The sequence below is a fragment of the Dipodomys ordii genome, unplaced genomic scaffold, assembly GCF_000151885.1.
Source record: "Dipodomys ordii isolate 6190 unplaced genomic scaffold, Dord_2.0 Scaffold199, whole genome shotgun sequence".
In the NCBI taxonomy this organism is placed as follows: Eukaryota; Metazoa; Chordata; class Mammalia; order Rodentia; family Heteromyidae; genus Dipodomys; species Dipodomys ordii.
In genome coordinates, this window is record NW_012267415.1 from 1416955 (window position 1) to 1441561 (window position 24607).

At 35.7% G+C, this 24607-nt stretch overlaps 1 protein-coding gene across 3 annotated transcripts in view; it reads left to right on the forward strand.

Annotated features, from left to right (window-relative positions):
• Robo1 (roundabout, axon guidance receptor, homolog 1 (Drosophila)) overlaps positions 1–24136 on the forward strand; it is an 829689-nt gene extending 805553 nt beyond the window's left edge. For all 3 annotated transcript variants that reach the window (XM_013034895.1, XM_013034896.1, XM_013034897.1), the window contains 5 exons: positions 2989–3395; positions 7014–7166; positions 13635–13943; positions 21094–21287; positions 22461–24136. In XM_013034895.1, coding sequence (XP_012890349.1) covers positions 2989–3395; positions 7014–7166; positions 13635–13943; positions 21094–21287; positions 22461–22475 — 1078 coding nt within the window. In that variant the 3' untranslated portion in view covers positions 22476–24136. The remainder of the gene's footprint in view (positions 1–2988; positions 3396–7013; positions 7167–13634; positions 13944–21093; positions 21288–22460) is intronic.
• The last annotated feature ends 471 nt before the right edge of the window (positions 24137–24607 follow it).

Here is a 24607-nt window from a genome sequence, read left to right on the forward strand (position 1 = left end):
GTGGAATGTCTCCTTTTCCCTTGAACATGTTTATGAAGGCATCATTTTCTCAGGAGCCAAGAGTGCTGTGAGTCACCATCTTATGCTGTACATTATTTCAGGAGATGCTGAAACCCCTCAGGGGGAGGAATCTAGAGGGCTGAGGTTCATTTGCGACAAGCCCCACTTGAGTGCAGCATCCTGAAATAGCTTTTTGTTTTCAAATAGAATATATTACATATTTCAAACTGTGCATGTTTATCACACATTCTCTGGGCTGCCCTTACTTACAGATGGTTTGAATAATTTCTGTCTCTTCTCAGAATTTGTATGGGGTGGTAGTACTGAAAAGCCAGCCCTTGTTTAACACAAAGGTATTTTTGCCCTCCAGAATGTGAATTCTCCAAACATAACAATGCTGGCCTCCTTTCAGAGCAAACTTGGCCATTCTGCTTTACTTTATTGATGGACAAAATAATCCCTTTTGTGCTAAGGAGTCTCACATGTCTTTAAAAAATAGAAGTTTTTGTGTAATTGTGGATAGGCATGCTGACAAAGACTGCAAATTAACTTTTAAGTATGGTATTTTATTGCATTCCAAATTAAACAATGGTTTTCCTCCTTGTGTATAACACACCACATTGAACCAATTATCTGTTTTAATCTCTTAAATAACTTCAGCTTTGGCACATTTTTCATATTTCTTCTAGTGCCACACACAGGCACACTAAATGCCACCCAGAAATGAGAAACCATGCATTATATTAAAGAACTATATATGTATGTATGTGTATATGTATGTATATGCATATATACGTATGTATGTATGTAAAGGTATACAATTGCTTACATGTATAATATATTTACATGTACATACTTATTCAGTATATGTTATTTTCATTTCTGGCATTTTTAATGCATGTCTATATGAAACATACCTCACATGGACTATATATACATAAATGTATGTATTTGTGTGTGTGTGTGGTTTTATATATGTGTGATAATATTGTTCCTTGAATGAAGGCATGAGCTTAGACAGAAAATTTCAGTTTCAGTTTTGTAATTGATGTCTATGAGTTTAAGGAACTTTGGCAAACTTGGAATTTCATTGTCCTTATATATAAAACAATCATTTAAAAAGTAAATCAGAAAGTTGAGAATTAACATCATAAAGTACACTTAACTACAAAGTAACTGGTTAGTAAGTTAATTGTACCATTTTAGTAATATTTATTTTTAGTTAATAATCATTTATTTTAGAGCATTCAATTTTCACTAATCAAATAGCCTTATGAAAGTGTCTCAGTTTGAGATTAGATGCAGAATAAAGTCTTCCTCAAAGAAATATCCAGGATGCTCAAATTTTGACTTAGTTCAACCTCTCTATCACAGGTTACTTAAGCTCATTCTATATTGTTTTGACTTTAGCTGCTTTTGACCAAAGCCCACATGATTTTGTTTCTAATTTCTCACCAATCCTATTCATTTAAAGTGTTAGCCATAGATTCCCACAGATCTTTTGTAACGTCTGTAGCTTTAGTGGCCTGGAATATAGATATATCCTTGTTTTAGACTCCGTCTCCTCCTAATTTTCCTCTTTCAGATGCTTAAGGAGTGAAGAAGTAACAGTAAGGGGCAAACTAAGTGAAGAGCCATTCTTCTTCTTGGTTAACCCAAGTTATATTATGTATGAGTGTCATAATAGTGGAGAAGGAGGAGTGCTACCACAAACTTACCCCACAGGTGAAAACCACATTCCTGGACAATGTCTGTAGACATTTGTAGTCCTTGAATGTTTTACACACATGTTCAAATGGACCATCGTTCAGTCCATTTCTATCCTATCCTTCTAAGCTGCATTGGTCACCAGATGACATGAGATCCTAAACCCTTCAACAGCAGGATTCAGTTTGACAGGCTTCTGTGGAATTCATCTATGACAAAGTGCTGTTTTGACCCTTCTTTTTATTGTCCCTATCACATCATCTCTTTCACCTTGATTTGAGAGAATTGAGACTATTGAGTAAGTCATTAATCAATCATTATTATTATTACTATTACTATTATTATTTCTTGCTCCTCATTTAGTCGTTTCTTGACGTTCTTTCTATTGGCAAAAACTTACTTCTATTATATTGCTTCCCACTAAAAAGGAAGATGTTCTCTGCCTTCTCAGTTATCTTATATTCACTGTGGATGATCAGTTGGGTGGGGCTATGAAAAGACTGACTAATTTTCTCTGAATCTATAGAGACAGGGTCAAAATCTGTTATCAGTAATTCTGTGATATTAGATTGTGGAATATTTAATTTCGTCCTAATCTTTGGTTCCAGAATTTTAGAAAAAATACTGCTAACATAGTTGAACGAACACATAGACAGCTAGATAGAATTACAATAAAATTAGTGGTATTTAAAATATCTAACAACCATTAGTGAATCTCATAAATGATTAAATCAGAGGGAAAAAATGCTCTTAGGTCTCAAAGCTTTTTAAGTAGAATGAAATGCAAAAGAAATTGTGTCCTATGCTGAATATCTATTTATTTAATCCTGTGAAACTTTAATTATAATAGTCAAAATGACTGACTTATTTGTCTTGAAATAGTTAGAAAAACAAGAAAAACAAAACGAATGTTTATGAATTGAACTGTTGTCATTGGCACTAAATAGTAAGTAATCAATAACATTGGAAACTCTTTGAGACATATACATAGGCATATGTCCCCTAAATAACTATCATTTACTCTGTTTTTAACTGAACAGAAGTCAAACAATAAAACATATTGAGAAATAGCTTAGGAGAGTTCTATTAAACTTAAATGAAAATGTAATCTTGTAGAGTCCTTAGCTCAAAATAAAAACAAGCTTAGACATAAGGTTTTATTTATTATTTATTGATTTCCTTATTAGCAGCTAAGATCATACCTGTGTACTTGTGAACTCCACTTATTGTCTCGTGTCTTAAGTGATGAATTGAGCTGAACCAAAATTTATCTTCATGCAGAAGACAGCCAGTGAGCCCTCCTCCACCACCAAGACCAATTTCCCCACCACATACCTATGGCTACATCTCTGGACCCCTGGTCTCAGACATGGATACGGATGCACCAGAGGAGGAGGAAGATGAAGCCGACATGGAAGTTGCCAAAATGCAAACTAGAAGGCTTTTATTGCGTGGGCTGGAGCAGACCCCAGCCTCAAGTGTGGGCGACCTGGAAAGCTCTGTCACTGGGTCTATGATCAATGGCTGGGGCTCAGCCTCAGAGGAGGACAACATTTCCAGTGGGCGCTCCAGTGTTAGTTCTTCTGATGGCTCCTTTTTCACCGATGCTGATTTCGCCCAGGCTGTTGCAGCAGCTGCAGAGTATGCTGGTCTGAAAGTGGCACGGCGTCAAATGCAGGATGCTGCTGGTAAGTCAGGCACCCTTCACCAAGGCGGTAAGACATTACTGTCACTTCGTTAGCGACTGGTTGTTTCCTATGATCCTAGGGCCCATGTGAAATTCCATTACTGCCTAAAGCACCAAAGCCCAAGGATTTGGCTAAGTTGTATGACCTACATTTTATTCGTGACAAGATGTGTCGACTTTTATGATTATTTAATAAATCCTGTGTCCTAAGAGTGGTAGAAAGCTATCTGGAATATCCTCATTTTTTTAAACATAGGTATAGCAAATATTCACACAAGTGTATGCCCATATATATGCATTTTTACACAAATTGATAACAATTTCTTTAAAACATCAATGTATTCAATAAAGTGAAGTTTGTTCTAATGAGTGTATATGGTGAGCATCATTTTAATGTAGGAACTGCCCGTGGTCAAATTTATTGTGATACTTCCATTTAATTTGAACTTCTGTAGGAACAAGTAGCAAAATATACAGGTAGGATGGTCAGCCATGGGAACTGGGCATTGGCTCCTATGTCTCTACAGATGTTCTTTCCATGTCCTTCCAATACTACTTTGAGAAGGAAGATAGAGAAATGTTTGTATGATGTGTATATTTTCAAGGTTTTTTTTCAATGTTTAACTTAATAGTTAGGAGAGTTAAGAGTAAATATATATGGTAATTTTTTTACTTTTGTTAATGGTTTTCTTTTTTTTATTTTTTTAATATTTGAATAGCTATACAAAGGAGTTGGCATTCACTGAAGCAGTGTATGAATACAGTGCATCATGATCATTATCACCCCTTTCAACGTTCTCACCCCTCCCATTGTACTTTACCCTTGCTTATCTGAATTTTAGGTTATGCTTTTTTATTTCTATTTTTCATTGAAAGTACCCTTTTTAAAGTGAATGTTTATCTTTTCTTATGTGGATTATTTTGGTTTGGATTTGTTGGTTGTAGAGGAACAGGGTTTGAACTTAGGATGTAGCAGCTAGTTAGGAAGGTGCTAACCAGTTGAGCCATATGCTCAACCTTCATTTCTTGTGTTTTATCTCATTTTGACTTATTTCTTCCTCCCCATCCTGGTTAGGAAATAAATAGTATAAGAAAGAAAATAGGGATGGGAAGGTGGTTCAGTGGTGGAGTGCTTGCCTTGCATGCATGAGGCCCTGGGTTCGATTCCTCAGCACCACATAAGCCGGAAGTGGAGCTGTGGCTCAAGTGGTAGAGGGCTAGCCTTGAGCTGAAGAGCTGAGGGACAGCGCCCAGGCCCAGAGTTCAGGCCCCATGACAGGACCCCAAAAAAAAAAAGAAAGAAAATAATTTAAATCCCAAGCTTATTTTTATCATATGACATTTATTTTTTTAGGATGAACATATATGTGCATATGTATAAATGCAAATGACTGTATATGGTGTGTTTGTGTGTGTGTGTGTGTGTGTGTGTGTGTGTGTGTAAGCATATTTCTGGTTGCCAAGAAAATGTAAGTAATAGAGCAAAGGATTATAACCGGAAAGAAATAAATACACTTCAGAAAAATAGAGACCATCACCATAATTCAATAATGGATGTTTTGTTGTTGTTGTTGTTGTTGGATTTATTTTATTTTTAATTTTTGCTGGCCCTGCTATTTCAACTGAGGGCTTAGCCCAAGGCTAGTGCTCTACCACTTAAACCACAACATCACTCTGGCCTTTTTAGTAGTTAATTTGAAGTAAGAGTTTCACAGGCTTTCATTCCTGATTTGCTTTCAACCATGATACTCAGATTTCAACCTCCTGAGTAGCTAGGTATACAGTTGTGAGCCACTAGTGCCTGGCTGTTGTTTTATATTTTAAAGTTTCATAATTGTTACATTGTCCATTTTCTTTGCTTTATTTATTTTATTGCTCATAAATTTCTATCAGCACAGAATATATTCAAAGGAAAAAGTTTTTAATAACCTAGAGTGATCTCTAAAAATTATTTATCAAAATACATGACATAAAATATATCTAATACTCCTCAAATTACTATTATAGAGTTTATATTTCATCCAGGCAGGCCTATATTTTTAAAATACAACTAGACATTCATTTTTTCATTAGAAGCTGCTAAATATAAAATATGCAAACCTTATCCTTTTTAATAAATAACTTTACATATAACTTTTTTTCTTATTTTTTAGTCCTCTGTTTAAAAAAGATTATATGAGGTTAAACATCTCAAACTACTATTTTCAGATTGTATTAAAGATGTGTTTTAGTTCATTAAATCAAGAAATACAGAAATAATGTTGAAAATTTATCTGTAAAGGACCTCATGCCCTGGGGGTCTATAATCAGTGAATGGCTTTACACAATGGAATAAATAATGGGCTCATCTCAGTCCTAATTCTCTGTTTTCATGGATATGTAGCTTTAATTGTAATAGTCTCCCATCATAGCTAAAGAGAATTTGGTTTAATATTTTATTATGATATAGGAGCACGTCTGGCTTTCCTTTGGCTCATAATTATAATGAAGTAAACATATTTGCACCTTGGCCTTAAACAACATTTCTTTCAGGAAAGGGTGGTGTTTCTCATGTGACTTGAAGTTAATATGAATGAATAATCTATTCACATTGCTTCTTCTTGACTATATTAATGTGTATTAGTTTATATGGTTTGGTTATCATTTCTAAATGCTTTCCTTTCACTATACATAGAATTTCATGTTCCTGTTGATAAGCCAAAAGACATGCTGTCTGTTTAAGGTTTTGTGAAAAGATAGAAAGTGATGGATTGGTGACTAAAATATCTAGAAATTGAAATAGGGAAGGTAAACACAGAGCCAAGAGCTCTCCACTCTTATTTTATAATATATATAATATACTTATATTTTATAATGTGTCATATCTGTTGTAATATATCATCGATGTATGAGACCCAGGAAATTGGAAAGCACTGAAATGCATCAACTCCAGTTATTTAATTTAGTTCCCACTGGTACTTCTGAATATTTTATCTTTAAAAAACAGAAACAAATCTAGATATTACCTCCATTACTGCCAAAAACCTAGAAACCTTAAAGGGACCACTCTTAAGTAATCCAAATCAGCAAGTCTCTTGAAGACAAGGAACACATATTTATATATAATTTTTGAAGATATCAACATAGAAGCTAGGTTAATTTCAGGCTACTTAAAAAGAAAACAATTGGAAATCTAAAGACAGTAGGATTTTGCTTTCAAAGAATACCATAGACATTTTCTTAGTGGAAATGGAGAGGTAATTAGGCCTGTTTGTTTTTGAAGCATGAATTTTTTAAGGACTCTGACTCTTCCTTTGGAGAAAACAACAAACATTGAGTAATATTATACAAAAAGTTAGTACACTTCACTCAAGAATAACATTTTAGTGAGTGGAGTTGCACAACCAACTGAAATGTTTTTTCTTCAATAAACATGTGTCATGAACCTTAACAGAATAAAAGTTCTATGGTCAAAAAAGAGTGAAAATAATTTTAGGATGTTTTAGGTGAGGAAAGCCTACTGTTGCTAAGTGTTAAGTAGTTTTAAAATCTGGGAATATCTTTAGCTTTAAAGCTTTGATTTTGCTGCTTCTTTGATCATTACAATTCATCCATGGTCTGGCTCTGCTCTTTTTCCTAGGCCGCCGGCATCTTCACGCATCTCAGTGTCCTAGGCCCACAAGTCCTGTGTCTACAGACAGCAACATGAGTGCTGCTGTCATGCACAAAGCCAGACCCACCAAGAAGCAAAAACACCAGCCCGGACACCTGCGTCGAGAAACCTACACAGACGGTACGTCCATGGATGTGGTTTGAAACATCTATGCATCTCCCATATTTTCCCTGTCTGGCTATAAGTACTTCAGTGAATGTGTTCACTGCCATTAGAAATTACATGAAAAATTCGCTAACAGCTTCCTATTCCTTACAGGAATAATCGCCTTCCAGATGCTGCCAAGCCTCTGTAGTCCTTGTGTTCACATAAGCCAGTTATTTCAGAAACTAAAACAATATATACCTTTAGTATTCTTTATTTTCCAATTTCAAATAGGCTTAACAGTAGAGTCATGGCATACCATTAACATTTGTCAGATTCACTGATAAACCCTCCAAAGTGTCTCTCTCTCTCTTTCCTTTTTCTTTTAATAGTGAAACAGACAAGAAACATGCTTCAATATTTCTGCCCGTAGTGGTATTACAGATATTTTGTGCACCAACAGGCAAATCGAATCATCTTCCTTCATGCCTTCACATACAATATCGACTCTCACTGAAGAGGGACCTCTTACCGTCTCCAGGGAGCGTGGGAGGATAATGCAAACATAGTGATGTTGTCTAGAGAAAGCCTTTAATGAAAGTGCCTCAGGTGGCCCAGCATTTATTAAACCGCCACCTTCTCATTTTATAAAACAACCCCACGGGGCTTTGTTGGAAATTCATGTAAGATAAATTTTCTCCGACTCACCCCTCTTGTCAAGTTTTCTAAATTTGCTAAAGGGGCAGAGAGGCGGTGAGAAGGGTGTCACAGAAAGACTTTCCCTACCTCCTTGTCTTCTGCAGCCACCATCTGATTACGACTTTCATTACCAGTCAGCAATTTTTCAAAAAGGGCATCATTTGCCATTATCATATGAAAGCCTAATATTATAGATCCTTATCCAAGATTCCAAGGTGGGTTTGCTGAGGTACTTCCCCTGGTGATTCCTGCCACTTGGCAGAAAAATTTAATACAAAGCTTCCAGCATGATGAGCACAAGTAATTTTGCAACGAGTGGCTTTCCACGCTATTATCTGTACTTTATTCTGAGTAGTTTCTCTCCCTAGCATCTATCTGATATTAGACTACATTAAATACGGGCATGACACAGCGCACCTGGGCTTCCTGGCTTCTGCCCAGGACTCTTTTGTCAGTGAAACTGAGCTGTCAGCATATTATCTGATTTTGAAGGATTATTCATGTTTTTGTGCATGTCTGCCTCAGTGAAGGGACAAACACAAGGTGTAAATCCCCAAACTCTACCAGCAATTTTACATTACAGGACCTCTGTAATGGCATTTTACAAGTTCTATTGCTGTTTTTATCTACTTTTATTATCTAGGAGAAAGTGCTTCTAAACTAGAAAACTGGCCAAACCTCAAGCCTGGATGTAAACACATCTAAATTGAGTACATAAGAGAAAATCTGGCATAAGGCTGTGTGTAGATCTTTTCACCACTTATTTATATGTGTTTGGAGGGAGTTTGGCACTGACTGATGCCTTCTAAAAAATGTTTTAAATAATGTAAACATGCCAAGATAAAGAATGGAGCATCACAGTTTTTTAAAATTACACTATACTTGGAAAATGTTATCTGTAGTTGTTGTCCTGCATTCTGCATACTTGTTTTATATCTTTAATAAATATGCATTTTAAACTAATCCCTGAATTAAAAAAAACTATTTACATTGAATAATGAAACACCACAGTTATTTCTTATTTAGTTTCAGGAATATGAAAGAATAGTGTTGAAACATTTGTAAAGCCAAAAAGTTAATATGACATATGATTTGGATTTCACATTGCTCATTTCATAAAAGTGATTATGGAAAATTACCAGTGAATACTGCAATACAGAAGCTCAGAATCATTTGTTCTAACTCACAGAAGTAGATGCAATGAAGAAATGATGAAAGCTATTTTTAAATTATGGCTCTAACTTCCCTTGAACATTTTGATCATCATCCATTTTAAGTTTTATTATACTAATATTGCTTATATGTAATTCTGAATGATTACTGTTTCATAAAAGAAAAATTAGCAATACTATGTGTTATTTTGTACAATCTGACAGTATATATCCATTATTTGGAATAGGACAAATGGAGATACTTCTTAATACACAGATTTAAAACTGCATATACTCATTTTCTTTTCTTTCTTTTTATTTTCTTTTTTTGGTGGTCTGAGATCAAACCCAGGGCCTTATGCATAAAATGTAATCTCTCTGAAACTGAGTAGGCAAAAATGAGCATACAGTTGTTTTTTGTTGTTTTGTTTTTTAGCACTGGGGTCTGAATTCAGGGCCTTGTGCTTAGTAGGCAGGTACTCTACTAATTGAGCCCTACCTCTGTTCTCTTTTGTTTTGCTCTAGTTACTTTTGAGATAGGATTGCAGTTTTTGTCCAAGTCAGCCTGGACCTTGGTCCCCCCATTTGTTCTGTTTGCTGAGAGAACAAGCACATCCACCATAACTTAGCTTTTTCTGTTGAAATGATAGCTAGAAAACTTTTTAGCTTTCAATTGGCTGAACTTCAATCCTCCTGATCTCAGCCTCCTGAGTAGGTAGAAAGATAGGTGTCTACTACCATGCCCAGCTATTGGTTGAGAGGTGGTCTTGCGGATTTTTTTTTAACCTTGGCTAGCCTTGAACTATAATTCTTCCTACCTCCATCTCTCAAGTAGCCAATATTACACTGGCATTGGGCAAAATATATTCAATCTTGATAGCAATGATTACCATATAAAGTCAAAAGTAAAGTTCTCCAAAATTATTTTTATCAAATTATTGCAGTAAAAATCTCTTTCTCCCTTTCCCCCTCTTTCCTTCCATCCCTTTATCTCCCCTTTCTCCATTTGCTTTCATCATATTGTTTATGATAGATGATATCTGATTATGAACTATGTCCAGAATATGGTATATCATTCTGAGACTGGAACATCTTTCCTTTGTAAATTTTATTCAGATATAAAATTTCTCTGATAGTTGTTCAAAATGTATACAAAGAAAAATAAGCAATAGCAAGTAGCTATATCTGAACTGATTTAGAGTGACTTGTGGTGATTCTTCTGAGGAAGCCTGTTAGTCAATAGAGCTGTCGTGACAAACTATCACTAAGTGTCATAAACAACAGAAATATATTTCCTCAAAGTTCTGGGTCCAAAAATCCTGAAGGTCAAGGGATGTGAAGGGATGTGAAGGGTAAACCAAAGGAGGAGGCTGCAATGCTTGGTAAGAAATGTACGCATTATCCTGCCCATGTAATTGTAACCCCTCTGTACAGTATGTTCACAAATAAATTAAATTAAAAAAAAATCCTGAAGGTCATGTTTCGGCAGGGTTGTTTTCTTCTGAGGTCTCTCTCTTTGTGTTAATGAGGGTCATTTTCCCTTGTCTCAGTACATAGTTTTCCCTTCCCTCCGTGCATAGTCCTGTTGTTTATGTCTTAATCTCTTGGATTGTTTTTTTGTGTGCTGTTGGTGGGATTTGATCTCACAACATCATACTCTACCACTTGAGCCATACCTCCATTTTCAGGTTTTTGCTAATTGGAGAGTAGAGTCCCTCAGATTTATCTTCTCAGGCTGGCCTTCAAACCTGTGTCTTCAGATATTGGCCTTCTGAGTAGTTGGGATTACTAAGCTCTCATTTATTAGAGCTCATCCTAGGAAGCACATTTTTATTTAATTACCTCTCAAAATACTGTAAGTACAGTCAGTCTTTGAGGAAGAAAAGGTTAGAACATCTCCATTTGCCCTCCTTTCTTAATGCATGGTATTGTGGCCATAGCTTGTCTGTAAACAGAGCTTCGTGAACACTCTGGGAGTAGTTTATGTGAAGCAAAGTGATTATAGGCTTGCATCACACTAACATGCAAGATCTAATTATTTATTTATTTCCTATTTGCCACTTTGATGTTTAACCCAGATGGAGGATAGGGTTATTTATATTAATATTTATCAGATGAAGTCTTGCCGAGTTAAAGCAAAACTCAAGTGCATTTCTAGGACCTTCTAATAGATTCTTCCCTCCCCCTCTTATGAACATTTCCAATACATTTGCATATTTGATTTAAAAATCAAATCTATGTTATTTCTCCAGCCCTACTTTTCATAAATTATAAATTCACCACTCTCTTAGGAATGATGTTATTTTGACTTGATTTATGATTAATTACAAGGTCTTGGGACTTTAAACAGTTAAGTAAATAGAGTGCTGGATTTTTAGGGTGAGTTAATACTATGATCACAGGATCGTCTGGGTATACATGTTCTTATTATTTATATGCAGTATAGTTTTTCATTTGAAAAGTCTTGTAAAAGTAATGGGTGTTAGGATGAATATACTAAAAGGAGTACATATTTTTACAGAGGTAGGTAGACAGACAGACATAGAATCCAATTTGAACTGTTTATATCATTAATTGGGTGTAAGTCCTATTTATCACTAAGTGAAATAGAAAATTGTTTATTTCATAGTATTCTCTGGTTTTACTTAATAATCCTTCTACAGAACCTAAAAAGAATTACTTGTTAGTTTGCTTCTAGAAGAAATCAAACCTGCTAATGTTTCTTTCTAATTGTCAATTACATGCAATGACATTTATGTGCGAGAATTTATAATTTTTATAATTACTTTTGAGATCTCTTTTCTGCCTGCGTTGTAGACATCATCTGTAGGGAATATTTGTTAATAGATTTTGGTCTCCAGAGGTAAATGTTCCCAAGACTAACTGAATTTGTGATAGTAGTAGTCATCCACTTTGATAACTGATAAGCCCAGATATTTTGGCAATCAATGGTACTGATAGCCCTCAGCTTTCTGGTGACCTGTGTTTACAGTCTGTCCATGTTAGTAGCAAGCTGGCCATGCAGGAATGAGCCCACATGCTCTCACTCCCTCTCTCCTTCCAGGCACACTCTCAAGTATTTCTCATCCTCTATTGTCATCCTCAGCTTCGCTCTGAACTTAGGACCATGCTTCTTCTTTTAGATTTAGGCCACTCTTTAATGTCTATCCTAACTCTTTCTAGTAAATTTTAATCAACTTGTAACAGATAAATGATGACTTTTCATCCTAAGTACTTATTTTTTAATATTATTTTTCAAAAGTCTATTGAAGTGATGGATGGAGGAGGAAGTTCATGTACTAGAGCCAATGCAGTGTCTGTTGCTAGATAGGATATTTGTAGTTTAGAATCAAATCAAGGAGACTGCTCTCTTGGCTGTGCTTTGACCACTGTACGAACAAATGCATTGAGTATATGTGTGTAATACTATAGTGTTTTAACCTATCAAATTTAACAACAGAAACATGCGTGTAAGTTCTGAGGCATATAGCTCAAGTAGAAGCTTGCCTTCCTAGGAAGCTCAAGGCCCTGAATAGAGGCCAGAACCTTCTATAAATAAGTACTGGTCTTCTATAAATAAGTTCATGAATAAATGAATAAATAAATACAAAATAAGCAGGCAAGTAAAATTTTGATCACTTTTTATAGTGGATTTCTGTTGTGAATCCTCATTTATTAAACCATCCTCTACACTGTAGTCAGAATATTTAATTCTGGAAAACTGCCCATATTCTTCTAATTTGCTAAATATTTTTAAGATGTAACTCTCTTCTCTGAGTTACAACTCAGAGTGATTTTTGAAAGACAGTACTGTTTGAAGAGAATAGGTGCTCTAGATATTAGATGTTATACCTATTCTCATCCTGCAGTACTTCTATGAGAAATTAAATTGACATGTTTTATTACAAATAATATAAATGTATGTATATATGAAATTTTAGAAACCTTTTTTTATATCAGTGGTTGTCTGGATTAAAACCTCTGGGTACACGATGTAAAGAATGGAGAAATTCTATCAATAAGTGGTAGATCAAGCTTAATCTCTGACACTGATATGATGAACTGAACCTCCTTTGTACAATTCTTTAAAAATAATGTAATTAATCAATTAGTCAGTTATAGATTGTAAGGATGTGATTAAATGAAGTAGTCTAGAAAACAATAATCATACATTAGTTCTGTATCGGTTGGTAGCTAACTTTGAGACTCTAAGTTGAAATCTCTATGAAGCCAGCTTTCTTCCCTACAAAAGAAAAAAGTATTTAGACTAGATCAATGATGGCTAACTAGTCTCAACACAAGTATTAATGTCTATTTGAAGCAACTATCTAATGATGTAAGAAAATGTATACAGTTGAAGGAATTAGGATAAAAAATTAGGATACACTGCCATGCATGAAGTATTGCAGATTGCTGTACAAGTGCCTGATATAAGCTAGCCCTTGTGTATATCATCTGTTTCAACTCTGTCATTTAGAAGTTCTGTGCTAGATGACAAGTATGGTGAAATTCTTTGTCTTCTTACTTGGTTGCTTCAGTTGCTCTACTTTAGTTAAGATACTGCATGACATAGTTCTATGTATCTCCAACAATATTTCTAATACTTGATGATTTTATACATGACAAACTTACACACCCCTAATATTTTTTTTAGATCTTCCACCTCCTCCAGTGCCACCACCTGCTATAAAATCACCCACTGTCCAATCCAAGGCACAGCTGGAGGTACGACCTGTCATGGTGCCAAAACTCCCTTCCATAGAAGCAAGAACAGACAGATCATCAGATAGAAAAGGAGGCAGTTACAAGGGGAGAGAACTACTGGATGGAAGACAAGTTGCCGATTTGCGAACAAATCCAGGTGACCTGAGAGAAGCACAGGAGCAGCAAAATGATGGGAAAGGACGAGGAAACAAGGCCATAAAACGAGACCTTCCACCAGCAAAGACTCATCTCATCCAAGGTACTGTATTACCCAAGCAGCAAGTTGCAGTAAATTAACATATGTTTGCAAGGCACACAGGTCTTGCAAATGGTAAGATCAAGAATTATGCTTTGTAATAATGGAGAAAGGCATATCTCCATGTAAGTTGTAATACACTTATTTTTACTACATGACATGCTACAAGGCATCTCTCAAGTGGTACCACCTAGGTTAGATTATAAAACAAAACATGATTTTAACAGATTAAACAGGGAGAAAGGCATATCAGTTAAAAGAGGAAAAAGAAATGAATTTGAATATGATAAATTCTACCGGAGTCTAGACATTCACACAGTGAGACCAAACGAGGATATTCTTAGGAGAGGATCACAAAGGTGCAATAGCTCTGTGTATAAGATCAGATAAAATGACGGTTATGGAAATTAAACCAAGAAATGGAAGTAAAACATTTTTTATTACACTTTCAATTCTTTTTCTTTTCTTTCCTTCTTTCCCTTTTTCTTTGGTTTATAACCTCTGTTTTAAATTTCTGTACCTTTTGTCTTATATATAAGTTTATCTGATTTGGGAAGGGGGAGGGGAAGCACAGACAAGGTGGGACAAAGGGTGAACCAGTTCAGCAGTGAAACCTACTAGACACTATGCTAGAAATAAACTGTGTAGCTTGGGGGTAGAGGAAGGTAAGTCAGGAGGGGAAAATGGAGAGAATGAGGGATGGGTGACAGTGTTCAAAAGGAAGTATTTTCATTACCTGAATCATGTAACTGTAAGTCACCTTTACAGTATTTTTTTTAAAAAGAAGAAAAAGACATGAATGTATAAAAATAAAGTTTGAACATTAGTTTCCAGTATTGATGGAAAAAATGATGTTTTGAAGCTAGGGATGAATGGTTAAAGCAAACCCAGAAATGTGATTGGATTAGAAAGAGACTGGCATTTAAATTATAAGCAGGTGGTCCAGTAAAGAACTGAGTGAGATAAATTGATGTGTGCTTTAGAAAAAAATAGAGTTTGGGTTGGGAAGGTGGCTCAGTGGTAGAGCCTTGACTTGCATGCATGAGGTCCTAGGTTCGATTCCTCAGCACCACATAAGCAAAAAAGAAAAAAGCCGGAAGTGACACTGTGGTTTAAGTGGTAGAGCGCTAGCCTTGAGCTGAAGAACAAAGGGACAGCGCCCAGGCCCAGAATTCAGGTCCCATGACCGGACACCCCCCCAAAAAAAAGAAAAAAATAGCTTGCTAGTACTTGCAGTAGAGGAAGAAGCTTGAATCAGATGGACAATTGCAATCATAATGTAGTTATAAAATACAAAAGTAGCGGATTGAATTAGAGTGAAAGGAAAAAACATACCACATAAACACTTTGACACAGATCCTATGACTAATAACATGTGAAAAGGTAGATTGAAGCAATACATTTTAGAAGTTTATTCAAGTGTTGAATAGGTGGCCCTGTATGTACCAACCGAGGTAGAATAAAAACAGGAAAGGGTAAATCTCATAGGGAAAATAATTTTATTTTTGATTTGACTAAGAGTTGCTGACAAGAACATAGACATGAACCAAGCCAATAACTTTAGTGAAATAAGTGTAAAAATCAGAAGGAAGGTTGGCAGTGGAGAAGAGATTCAGGAACCAGCCACCTGGAGGTATTGAAGTTGTGAATGACACAAGATTAACTATGAGTTAGTAAATATTTAGTCATCAGTGCTCTGGAAGGGGGGAAAAAAGTTACAATTTGTAGCCACTTGCTACTTCTGTCCTGTGAATAATCACCAAAAGCCTAATCTCTGCTAACAATGAAGTCAATAAATGAAGATGTAGAAAGACATGAATGCAGTAAGCCTTGATGCTTGAGATGTTACAACATACCTGTCACCCAATATCAGGGATGTTTATATCCAGAAGGTAGGTAAAGAATCCACATTCTGTAAGAGGAATGGAGACTGTCCAGGTTGGAGACACTATGAGCAGGATATTTACACTATTAAATATAGTATCCTCTAGCTGCATTTGAGGCTCTGTAGTAGAGCACTTGCCTAGAGAGGATTGAAGTTTGATCTCCAGACTCTAGAATATTGAAAAATGAGTTGAAATTTTGAAAAGAAGTGATAAGAAAAAAATTCACTCAGGAGTTCAGAAAACAAACAGTTGGAATGCAGACAAAGGGATCAAATGAGCACAAATGCTTAGACGGAGATTTGAATGTTATTCTAGATTAGGGAAGAAACCATTTTGGTGAAAGAGTTAACGCAAAAGGAATGTGATAGATGGAGGAGTGATGGAGTATTTTACTGTATTGAAATACTGTTTTACTCAGACATGTCATTGGTCTGTTGTTCTGCTGCTCATTAGCTAACCTCCTTTCAATATGAAAGGTTGTTCCACTTTGTTCTAGTAATTAAGTCTGCTTGAACTCCTTATTGATACATGAGTTCCTCTGTAAAGTTATGGGTGCCGTTTTACCCTTCAGATACAGTCATTAGTAAGGGCAACACAATAAAGCTTGAAATACTTATTTGCTTGTATCTATGATAATTTAAAGTTGATTTTTTTGACTGAGCTTTTGGTTCATAGTGTCTACATTTCAAGTAATGATTTGTACCTGGAATGAAATGATGTAAATTATGAGCATTACATTTAATCAGAATGACAGATCAATTTTGTGCTTATAAGTAAACTTTCTCCAAACTAGGTAAGATTCTTCAGAAGAAAACTACAAATCTGGACAGATTCTTGAATAGCAGAATTAGAACAAAGAGGGAAAAAAAGAAGTAAATTAATCTTTAGAAATTTAAAGTTATTTGTACCCGAAACTAACTACAGAACCAAGACTAGAATTATGAATCTGCTGGGTACTGGTGGCTGATGCCTGTAATCCTATCTACTCAAGAGGCAGAAATCTGAAGATCCTGGTTCAAAGCCAGCCCAGGCAGGAAAGTCCGTGAGACTCTTATTCTCCAATAAACCACTAGAAAACTGGAAGTAGTGCTGTAGCTCAAGCAGTAGAGCACTCGCCTTGAGCTGAAGAGCACAGGGACAGTGCCCAAGCCCAGAGTTCAAGCCCCACGACTGACAAAAAAATAGAATTATGAATCTAAAAATGAGAGAGCTGTTCCATAAGATACATATAGAGAGATACCTAGACTCACTATTATGTTATGCACCCTTCATTTCCAGTTTTTTATTTGAACCTTGGCTCTGTTTGGATATGTCATTAAATGATCATTTCTATGAATTACTATAATTTCCAAATTCATGATTCCATTTACATTACTTATTTAATGAAAGCAGCACCCTGATTTACATGTGTAATGAATGATTGTTTGTAATTAAGGAAAGTGGTCTTCCAGACGTGCATATCTGATCTTTTTGCTGACATTTACCTGAGCTATTTCAATTTATCTCTACATCTATCAAACACTTACTGTGTTATTAAGCATTGTAATAAATTCTGCGATTTCTGTGACCTAATGAAACTTGAGAGAGAAGGATGGAGGGGGATCTATAAAGTCACTGTTATTTATATGGATTTGTTTATAATTTCTGCAGTCTTTCCAGAGCTAGCGTTACCCACCACTGAGCCCTTCACCCAACACAGATTGCAGCAGTAATGATATCCTTATGAACGAGCAAAATGCACATAGCTCTATATTCTGTGTAACTTCCATGTGCTGATACATGAGAGACCAGAATAGTGACAGCTCATCCAGTGTTCTGGGAGATGCAATGTTAGGAAATAGCCTTTGATCTTTCCTGGCTGAAATTACCCAAAAACTGAGAGGTGACTTAGGCAAGGAATGTACATGGCTTAGAAGGAAAGTCAATATAAAAAGCCTAAAGGTCTATTGAGGAGAATATAAGAATTCTGGGATTTCTAGTGTTACCTAGCAATATGGTCTTTAGTATTATAAGATGGAGTGATGAAGCCCTTGGATGAAATAAAGGGCTGAGTCATGAAAATCCCACAAGTCATGTAAGATGAGGCCTCTGAATCAAGTCAGTTCAAAGAGAAAGAGCTCAAGAGGCCGTGTGATGTTAAAAGATGTATATGGCCAGGTGCCATTGGCTCATGCCTGTAATACTAGCTACTCAGGAGGCTGAGATCTGAGGATCACAGTTCAAAGCCAGCCCAGGCAGGAAAGTCCCTGAGACTCTTATCTCCAATAAACCACCAGAAAACCAGAAGTGGTGCTGGGGCCAAGCTCAGTGACAGCACCTAGGCCCAGCGTTCAAGCCCTATGACTGACAAAACAAAAAAAAGATGTGTATGATTCCTGACAAGATTGGGAATGTAAAGTGGCATGTACAAGCAGTAGTGGCTTCCTAAGAAAAACTCAACAAACTTTCAAGAGTCAAAATCAGCCTCATTTGTATTTAAGGGGTACAGGAAAAATACTGAGAGGGACAAATCTAAAAATAATTACAGATTCCTATTTTGTATGTCTTTATAATTAATGACAGTACTAGATGTATTAGAAAATTGAAAGGAGGAAGAAATATAGGGATGTGTTCAGTTGGGCTAGCTATATAGAGTCAAGACATAATTTGGGAGTGAAAATATACACAAATGTTCTATCATGGTGAAAAAAACAGTGAACACTTTCACTCAAAGCTATGTATTGACCTTTTATACGGTCAGCTGGGAGTATAGACACATATAAAAAAGACAAAAATTACTACTCATGGCAATTATGTTGTAGAAAACTTTATAACAAATAAGATTGGTTGAAAACAACAAGGATGAGCTGAGGAATATGTGTGTGTGTGCGTATATACATTATATATACTCTTTCCTTAGGCATAGACATACATATATATATATATATATATGTATGTATATGGGGGGAGAGAAGACTGTAGAGCATTTGCATGTAAAAGAATTCTCAGAAGATTGATCAAGAAGAAAGGGATATGAGAAGCTAGGGGAATAGTAATGTTTAAATTGAGTAAGAGCAGTGAGAACTAAAGAGATATAGGCACTAAAACTGGATTAGCATTATCAATTTTCTTAGTATTGCACTAGTAAAGTGGCATAAATAGATTTTGGTGGGACCTAGAGTGAAAAGGGAGCTCCAGCTTCCAATATTGTAACTTCCAAATTGCTTTTTTTAAGAAGGTCAGCAAGGAAGAGACAACAAAGTATTGATTCTTGTACAGAACTTGCTTAAGGCAGTTTTTAGCCAAGAGAGCTTTTAACATACTGTAACTTGACACAATAGAAGTCAATAGAAAGAAACAAGTTTATAAAGCAGGGACAGAGCAGATCACAGGAGACCAAATTCTGTAAAAGAGAGGTTGACCAAGCAGTCAACCTCACTTGCTGTGAGATACTCCCTTGAGTCTTCCTATGGATCAAGGGTAAGTTGTAATGAACAGAATGGAAGGAGTAAGATTTTATAGAGCTACCTAAGCTTCATAAGCAGATGACTCAGGCTTTTAGGAACAGAACATTGGTGAGCAAGGATAAAGGAACAATGATTTAAAACTGGTCTTGGTAGCCACGCACTGGTGACTCACACCTCTGAGGAGGTTGGGATTTGAGAATCTCAGTTCAAAGCCAGCCCGGGCAGGAAAGTCCCTGAGATTCTATCTCCAATTAACCACCAGAAAACCAGAAGTGATGCTGTGGCTCAAGTGGTGGATGCTCGCCTTGAGCTGAAGAGTTCAGGGACAGTGCCCAGGCCTAGAGTTCAAGCCCTAAGACAGACAAAAAACAAAAAACAAACAACAACAAAAAGAACCTGGTATTGGTGTCATAAGGTGAATCATCCCAGAAGCCACATTTTGAAATATAAAATATTGGAGTCTATTATACAGTTAACAGGCTGCAGGCAGTCAGTTGTTTCAAAGGCCTGCACCATGCAAATACACATCACACAGCTAGGAAATATGCTAAAGAGGAAAGAAATAACAAAAACAATACCAACAAGCCAATTCAGCTCTCCAAGAGAGAGTCATGATGACTGGGGATGAGCCAGGGGACAGGACACACGTGGCATGGTGTCCTGGCAGCTAGGCTGGTCCGGCCCTAAATCAGTCAGTGCAGGGAACAGATACTCAGAAAATTCCCAGTCCCAGGCACTGGACTGACAGTTTCAGCAACCTAGCAGCCAAGTGCCCACCTCTGCCTCCAGGAATCCCAGCATGCCCATCACCTGGGAGGCAAGTGATGGGCAAGCGGTTTTCACCCCCAGCATGAAGATAAGATGCCAGAGCCTACAATCCACCATGTGGCCAATATGGCTCTGGCCAAACCTGGCCTCCTTCATTGGTGTGCTAGAAATAAGCCTTCTCCTTCCCTTTCATTCCCCTGGAGAGAACATCACTGAACACCAAGGAAACTAATATTTCATTCAGGCAGCATGGATAGAACAGGAAGGATCTGGGGCTGGGAAAATCATGTAGAAGAGATGTTTTATCTTTATGTGTTTTATGTTCAAAGAGTAGAGTACACATGCTGTGGAGGAACATGAGCATTGAATGATGCATCATCAGTTAAGAGTGGCAGTAAATTAAAAATAGTATGGAGATAGAAATTCAGGAGGAGCAATTAACTAGAGTGCCTTGTTTGTTTTTAAGTTAACAACAGTGTCAGGCTTCTTCTGAGATTCACAGTACCTTAGTACAAATGTGCCATTTATATGGAGGTTGGTAATTCATTGACTAAGGAAGGAATAGAGGTTTGGCTCTGATTTTGCAGTTCTAAAAGACTACCCTTGGTTTTTCCTAATTCCTTATAACAACAGTTTGTAGTTTATTTAGTGATTTTGCTATCTCATCTGGGGTCCTACCAACAATAGCTGTTCCTCTGGGTATAGATTTTTATTATCACTTGTTTGGAAGAGTGGAAACTAGGGCCAAAACTACTAAGATTACATGATCAATGATAGGTTTGGAAACCCAGTCTGGCTGCACATTTAGTGATACTGGTCCCAAGTGAGTTTGAGTCAAGCACAGCCTATGGGTGAAATCATTCCAAATTCCCAACCAGTCCTTAGGAAAACAAGGCTATCTTTGTCAGACAATGCTGCTGTAGGATCCACATTTATTTCTAAAAATCACTGATGACACCTTATTCAATATTTTAGACAAACAAGAGTTGAATGTTAATGTGATAAGTATATCTAGTTAGTATTTACATGTGCTTATTGTGTTTTATTACACAGAGGATATTCTACCTTACTGCAGACCTACCTTTCCAACCTCAAATAATCCCAGAGATCCCAGTTCCTCAAGCTCAATGTCTTCAAGAGGATCAGGAAACAGACAAAGAGAACAAGCAAATGTAGGCCGAAGAAACATTGCAGAAATGCAAGTACTTGGTGGATATGAAAGAGAAGAAAATAATGAAGAATTAGAGGTAGCTATCATTGTCTCTTTTCATTAGCCTCAAAGTTAAGAGTATCTATTAATAAAAGTTATTATTTTAACACAATGTACACAATATACTCATACTCTAATGTCTAGAAACTGAAATTTTGGGAGTTACAGGATTTTTGCTGAAATGTACTTTAGAATTTTAAATGTTAATAGTGGCCTCTTTGAAGATATACTCTTCATATTAGCATATTTTCTAAAAAGAAAAGTATAGGGCAAAAACATTATTAGGAAGTGCAAACTGTTGCTCAACGTATAATTTATAGTGTTATATGAAACCTCAAAAGATAACAAAGTTTTCTGATATAAGTAAAGGTATTAAACTTGTTTGCTATGACCAACTAGCTAAACCCTCATACTTCTAAAAAAAATGAATGATTCAGCTATGTAGCTGGCCTCCCTAAATCTAGAGAAATTTGTATTGAATCTATAAGTAATGACATAGATACTGCTGGAGGTCAAATAGTAGTATAAAATCCTTTTTCTCTTTTAAAAATTACTAGATTTTCTCTATTTAATAAAAAACAAAAAACCTGAGGATAAATTCTCTGTTTTACAAATATACTTAATCTCAAGTAGATGCCAAATGAGTGTTAAATTATTAATTTATAATAGAAAATGAAAACATAACAAATGAGTTCTTTTAATATTTTGTAAATTTCTAAGTATTTTGACTTTGTGGTCTATAAAGAAAAACTCTGTCCTTGTAAACGTGATTAAAGAAGGTTATGATTTGAAGTCTGCCTTTTTCTGTTTAAACAGAAGAAGCCCTTGGGTGGGTGAGAAGTCACATCATTAATTCCATTAATGAAATAATTTAAAAGCAGAAATATAGCCTAAGTTGGGATGAAGGGAAACAGAGAATCCAGATATTTTTCTTACTCAGTGTCTTCTGTAACATTAAGTCTGCCTCACTCTGTAACATTAAGGAACTGTGCAGAACACAATGTAGTACTTATTAGAGAATGGTTGGATTTGCTATTAAGAAGAGCTAGAATAGACAAGTGAATTTATTATCATCAGCATTTTCCAACATAGGCCAAGCAAATGATTGAAGAAGACACATTACAATATAAGAGTAGATGCATCATAAATAAATATGAGACAATGCTATCTTGGTCTATTTTCATGGTTAACAATAATATATTTCTTACAGGAAACAGAAAGCTGAAGGCAACCAGAGAGGCTCACGTGATCTAATGTGAATTATCACTCAAGATGCCTCATGTCTGATGACACGTGACACCAGATAAAATGTTCAGTGCAATCAGAATATACAAGTTGTCATTTTTATTCCTCTTATTGGGATACCATTTTTTAAAAAGTTTTATTGGGTTTTTATTGTTGCTGTATGATCCCTTCCTTTGAAGAACCTCCCTCTTCCTCACTGTTGGGACCATTGAAATTGACTTCCAGGAGTGGAAGTGTCTTGACTTCTTGCTTCAATCATCAGCCAGCAAGAAAGAACAGAGCAGTTCTTTTGCATTTTGCCCCTGAGATATGGCATTGCACTGCTTATATACCAAGCTAATTTATAGCAAAATATTGATCAAAGATACGAAGTTGATGAATCAACCTCATGCCAAGGGCTCTCAAAGTATAATCTTTCTATAACCAACTGCTAATGCAAATTGAAACATACTTCATTTTAACATGACATTAATTCCAGTCTTTCCTACCACCCTTTTCTGGGAGAAATATATATATATATAGCAAATGCAGAACTACGAATGATTTGAATGGGGTAGAACCTTTGTAAATATATATTCTTTGCAACTCCTAGTGGTACTTTATTTTGTCTTCATTTCAATCATTGAAGTATATTCTTACTGGAGATATACTTTTGGATAAGTAGGGCTAAGCCAGTTGGAACTCTGGTTGTCTAGTCATTGTCATAAGTAAGCCTAGCAAAAACCTTGTTCTATTTTTCAATCAAGAAGCAATTATAAATGCATATAACAGACAAAGGAATGTTTGTAGTGACCAAGTAAGTAAGGACATCCCTATCTTAACTGGCCTAAATTTCTTCTGGTAGTGTCAGTTCCACTTTCAGAAGTGCCACTTAAGGAAGTTCCTTTGATTTTTGTTTTTGTAATGCACTGTTTTTAAGCTTTTTTTTTTTTTTGGTTTTAAAAGCACAATCACTAAACTTTATTTGTAAACCATTGTAACTATTAACCTTTTTTGTCTTATTGAAAAAAAATGTTGAGAAGCGTTTTTAACCTGTTTTTGTTAATGCTCTATGTTTGTATTTGGAATATTTGAATGATGACTGATGGTGAAGTAATGTGCAGACTCTATTGTGGGCCAGGAACCAAATGGTTCATATTTTTCCTGGACTTAAAAGAAAAAAAAATTGGAATTTGTGGTGGCCAATGTTGAAATGTTCAAGATTTCCTGATAAGCTCAACTAGAGGCATTGCTTTGAATTGCCAAATGATGCCCTCTGATTGTAGATTTTTATGACTCCTTTTTTGTCAACATAAATTTTCATTGACTTTATAATTGGTGCTATTAAAAAAAGAAAAATAAAGAAACATTTATTTGTACACAGGTATCAGGCCTGACCCCACTGGAAAACAAAGCCAAACAACACTGAACACAAAGAAAAGGCTGGTATTCACCAAAAACTAGATGTGTTCATTTAGATAATTTGAAAAAGTTCAATAGAAAGGGTATGCAGTCCTAAAAGACCAACCCATGTGATTAATGTTTTCATTATGTTCATGTAAGAAGCCTCTTATTTTTAGCCATAATTTTGCATACTGAAAAATCCAATAATCAGAAAAGTAATTTTGTCACATTATTTATTAAAAATGTTCTCAAATACATCATTCTTCCTTGTGTTGATTTTTTTCATTGTGTGCTGATCAAATTTATTCCATTTAATCACAAAATTGTTTTGTCTTAACATTTCACCACGATATCACCAAAAGAGTAAAAATTCTCTGTTGGTTTTATGAGCATCCAATTTTACTTATAAAGCAAATGTCTCATTTCATTCATGTGAAATTAAAAATGTAGGTTGATGTAAACTTGAAGTTAGCTATTTGATCCAAGCATAATACTGTTTTTTTATAGTAACTGAGTTTCAGTTAGCCTATAATCAGACTCAACTGTGATATGTTGGATATGTAAAGTTTAAACTACATAAGTTCTGGAAATAAGAAAAATAAATCAAAAATACTTATTTGGGCTTTCTTATCACAAAGGATGTTTTAAGAATTCTTATCATAGCTAATCTGGACTGAAGCTAGCACACTCAAGCATTCTAGTTGGATGGATGAGAAAAGGATATCATGT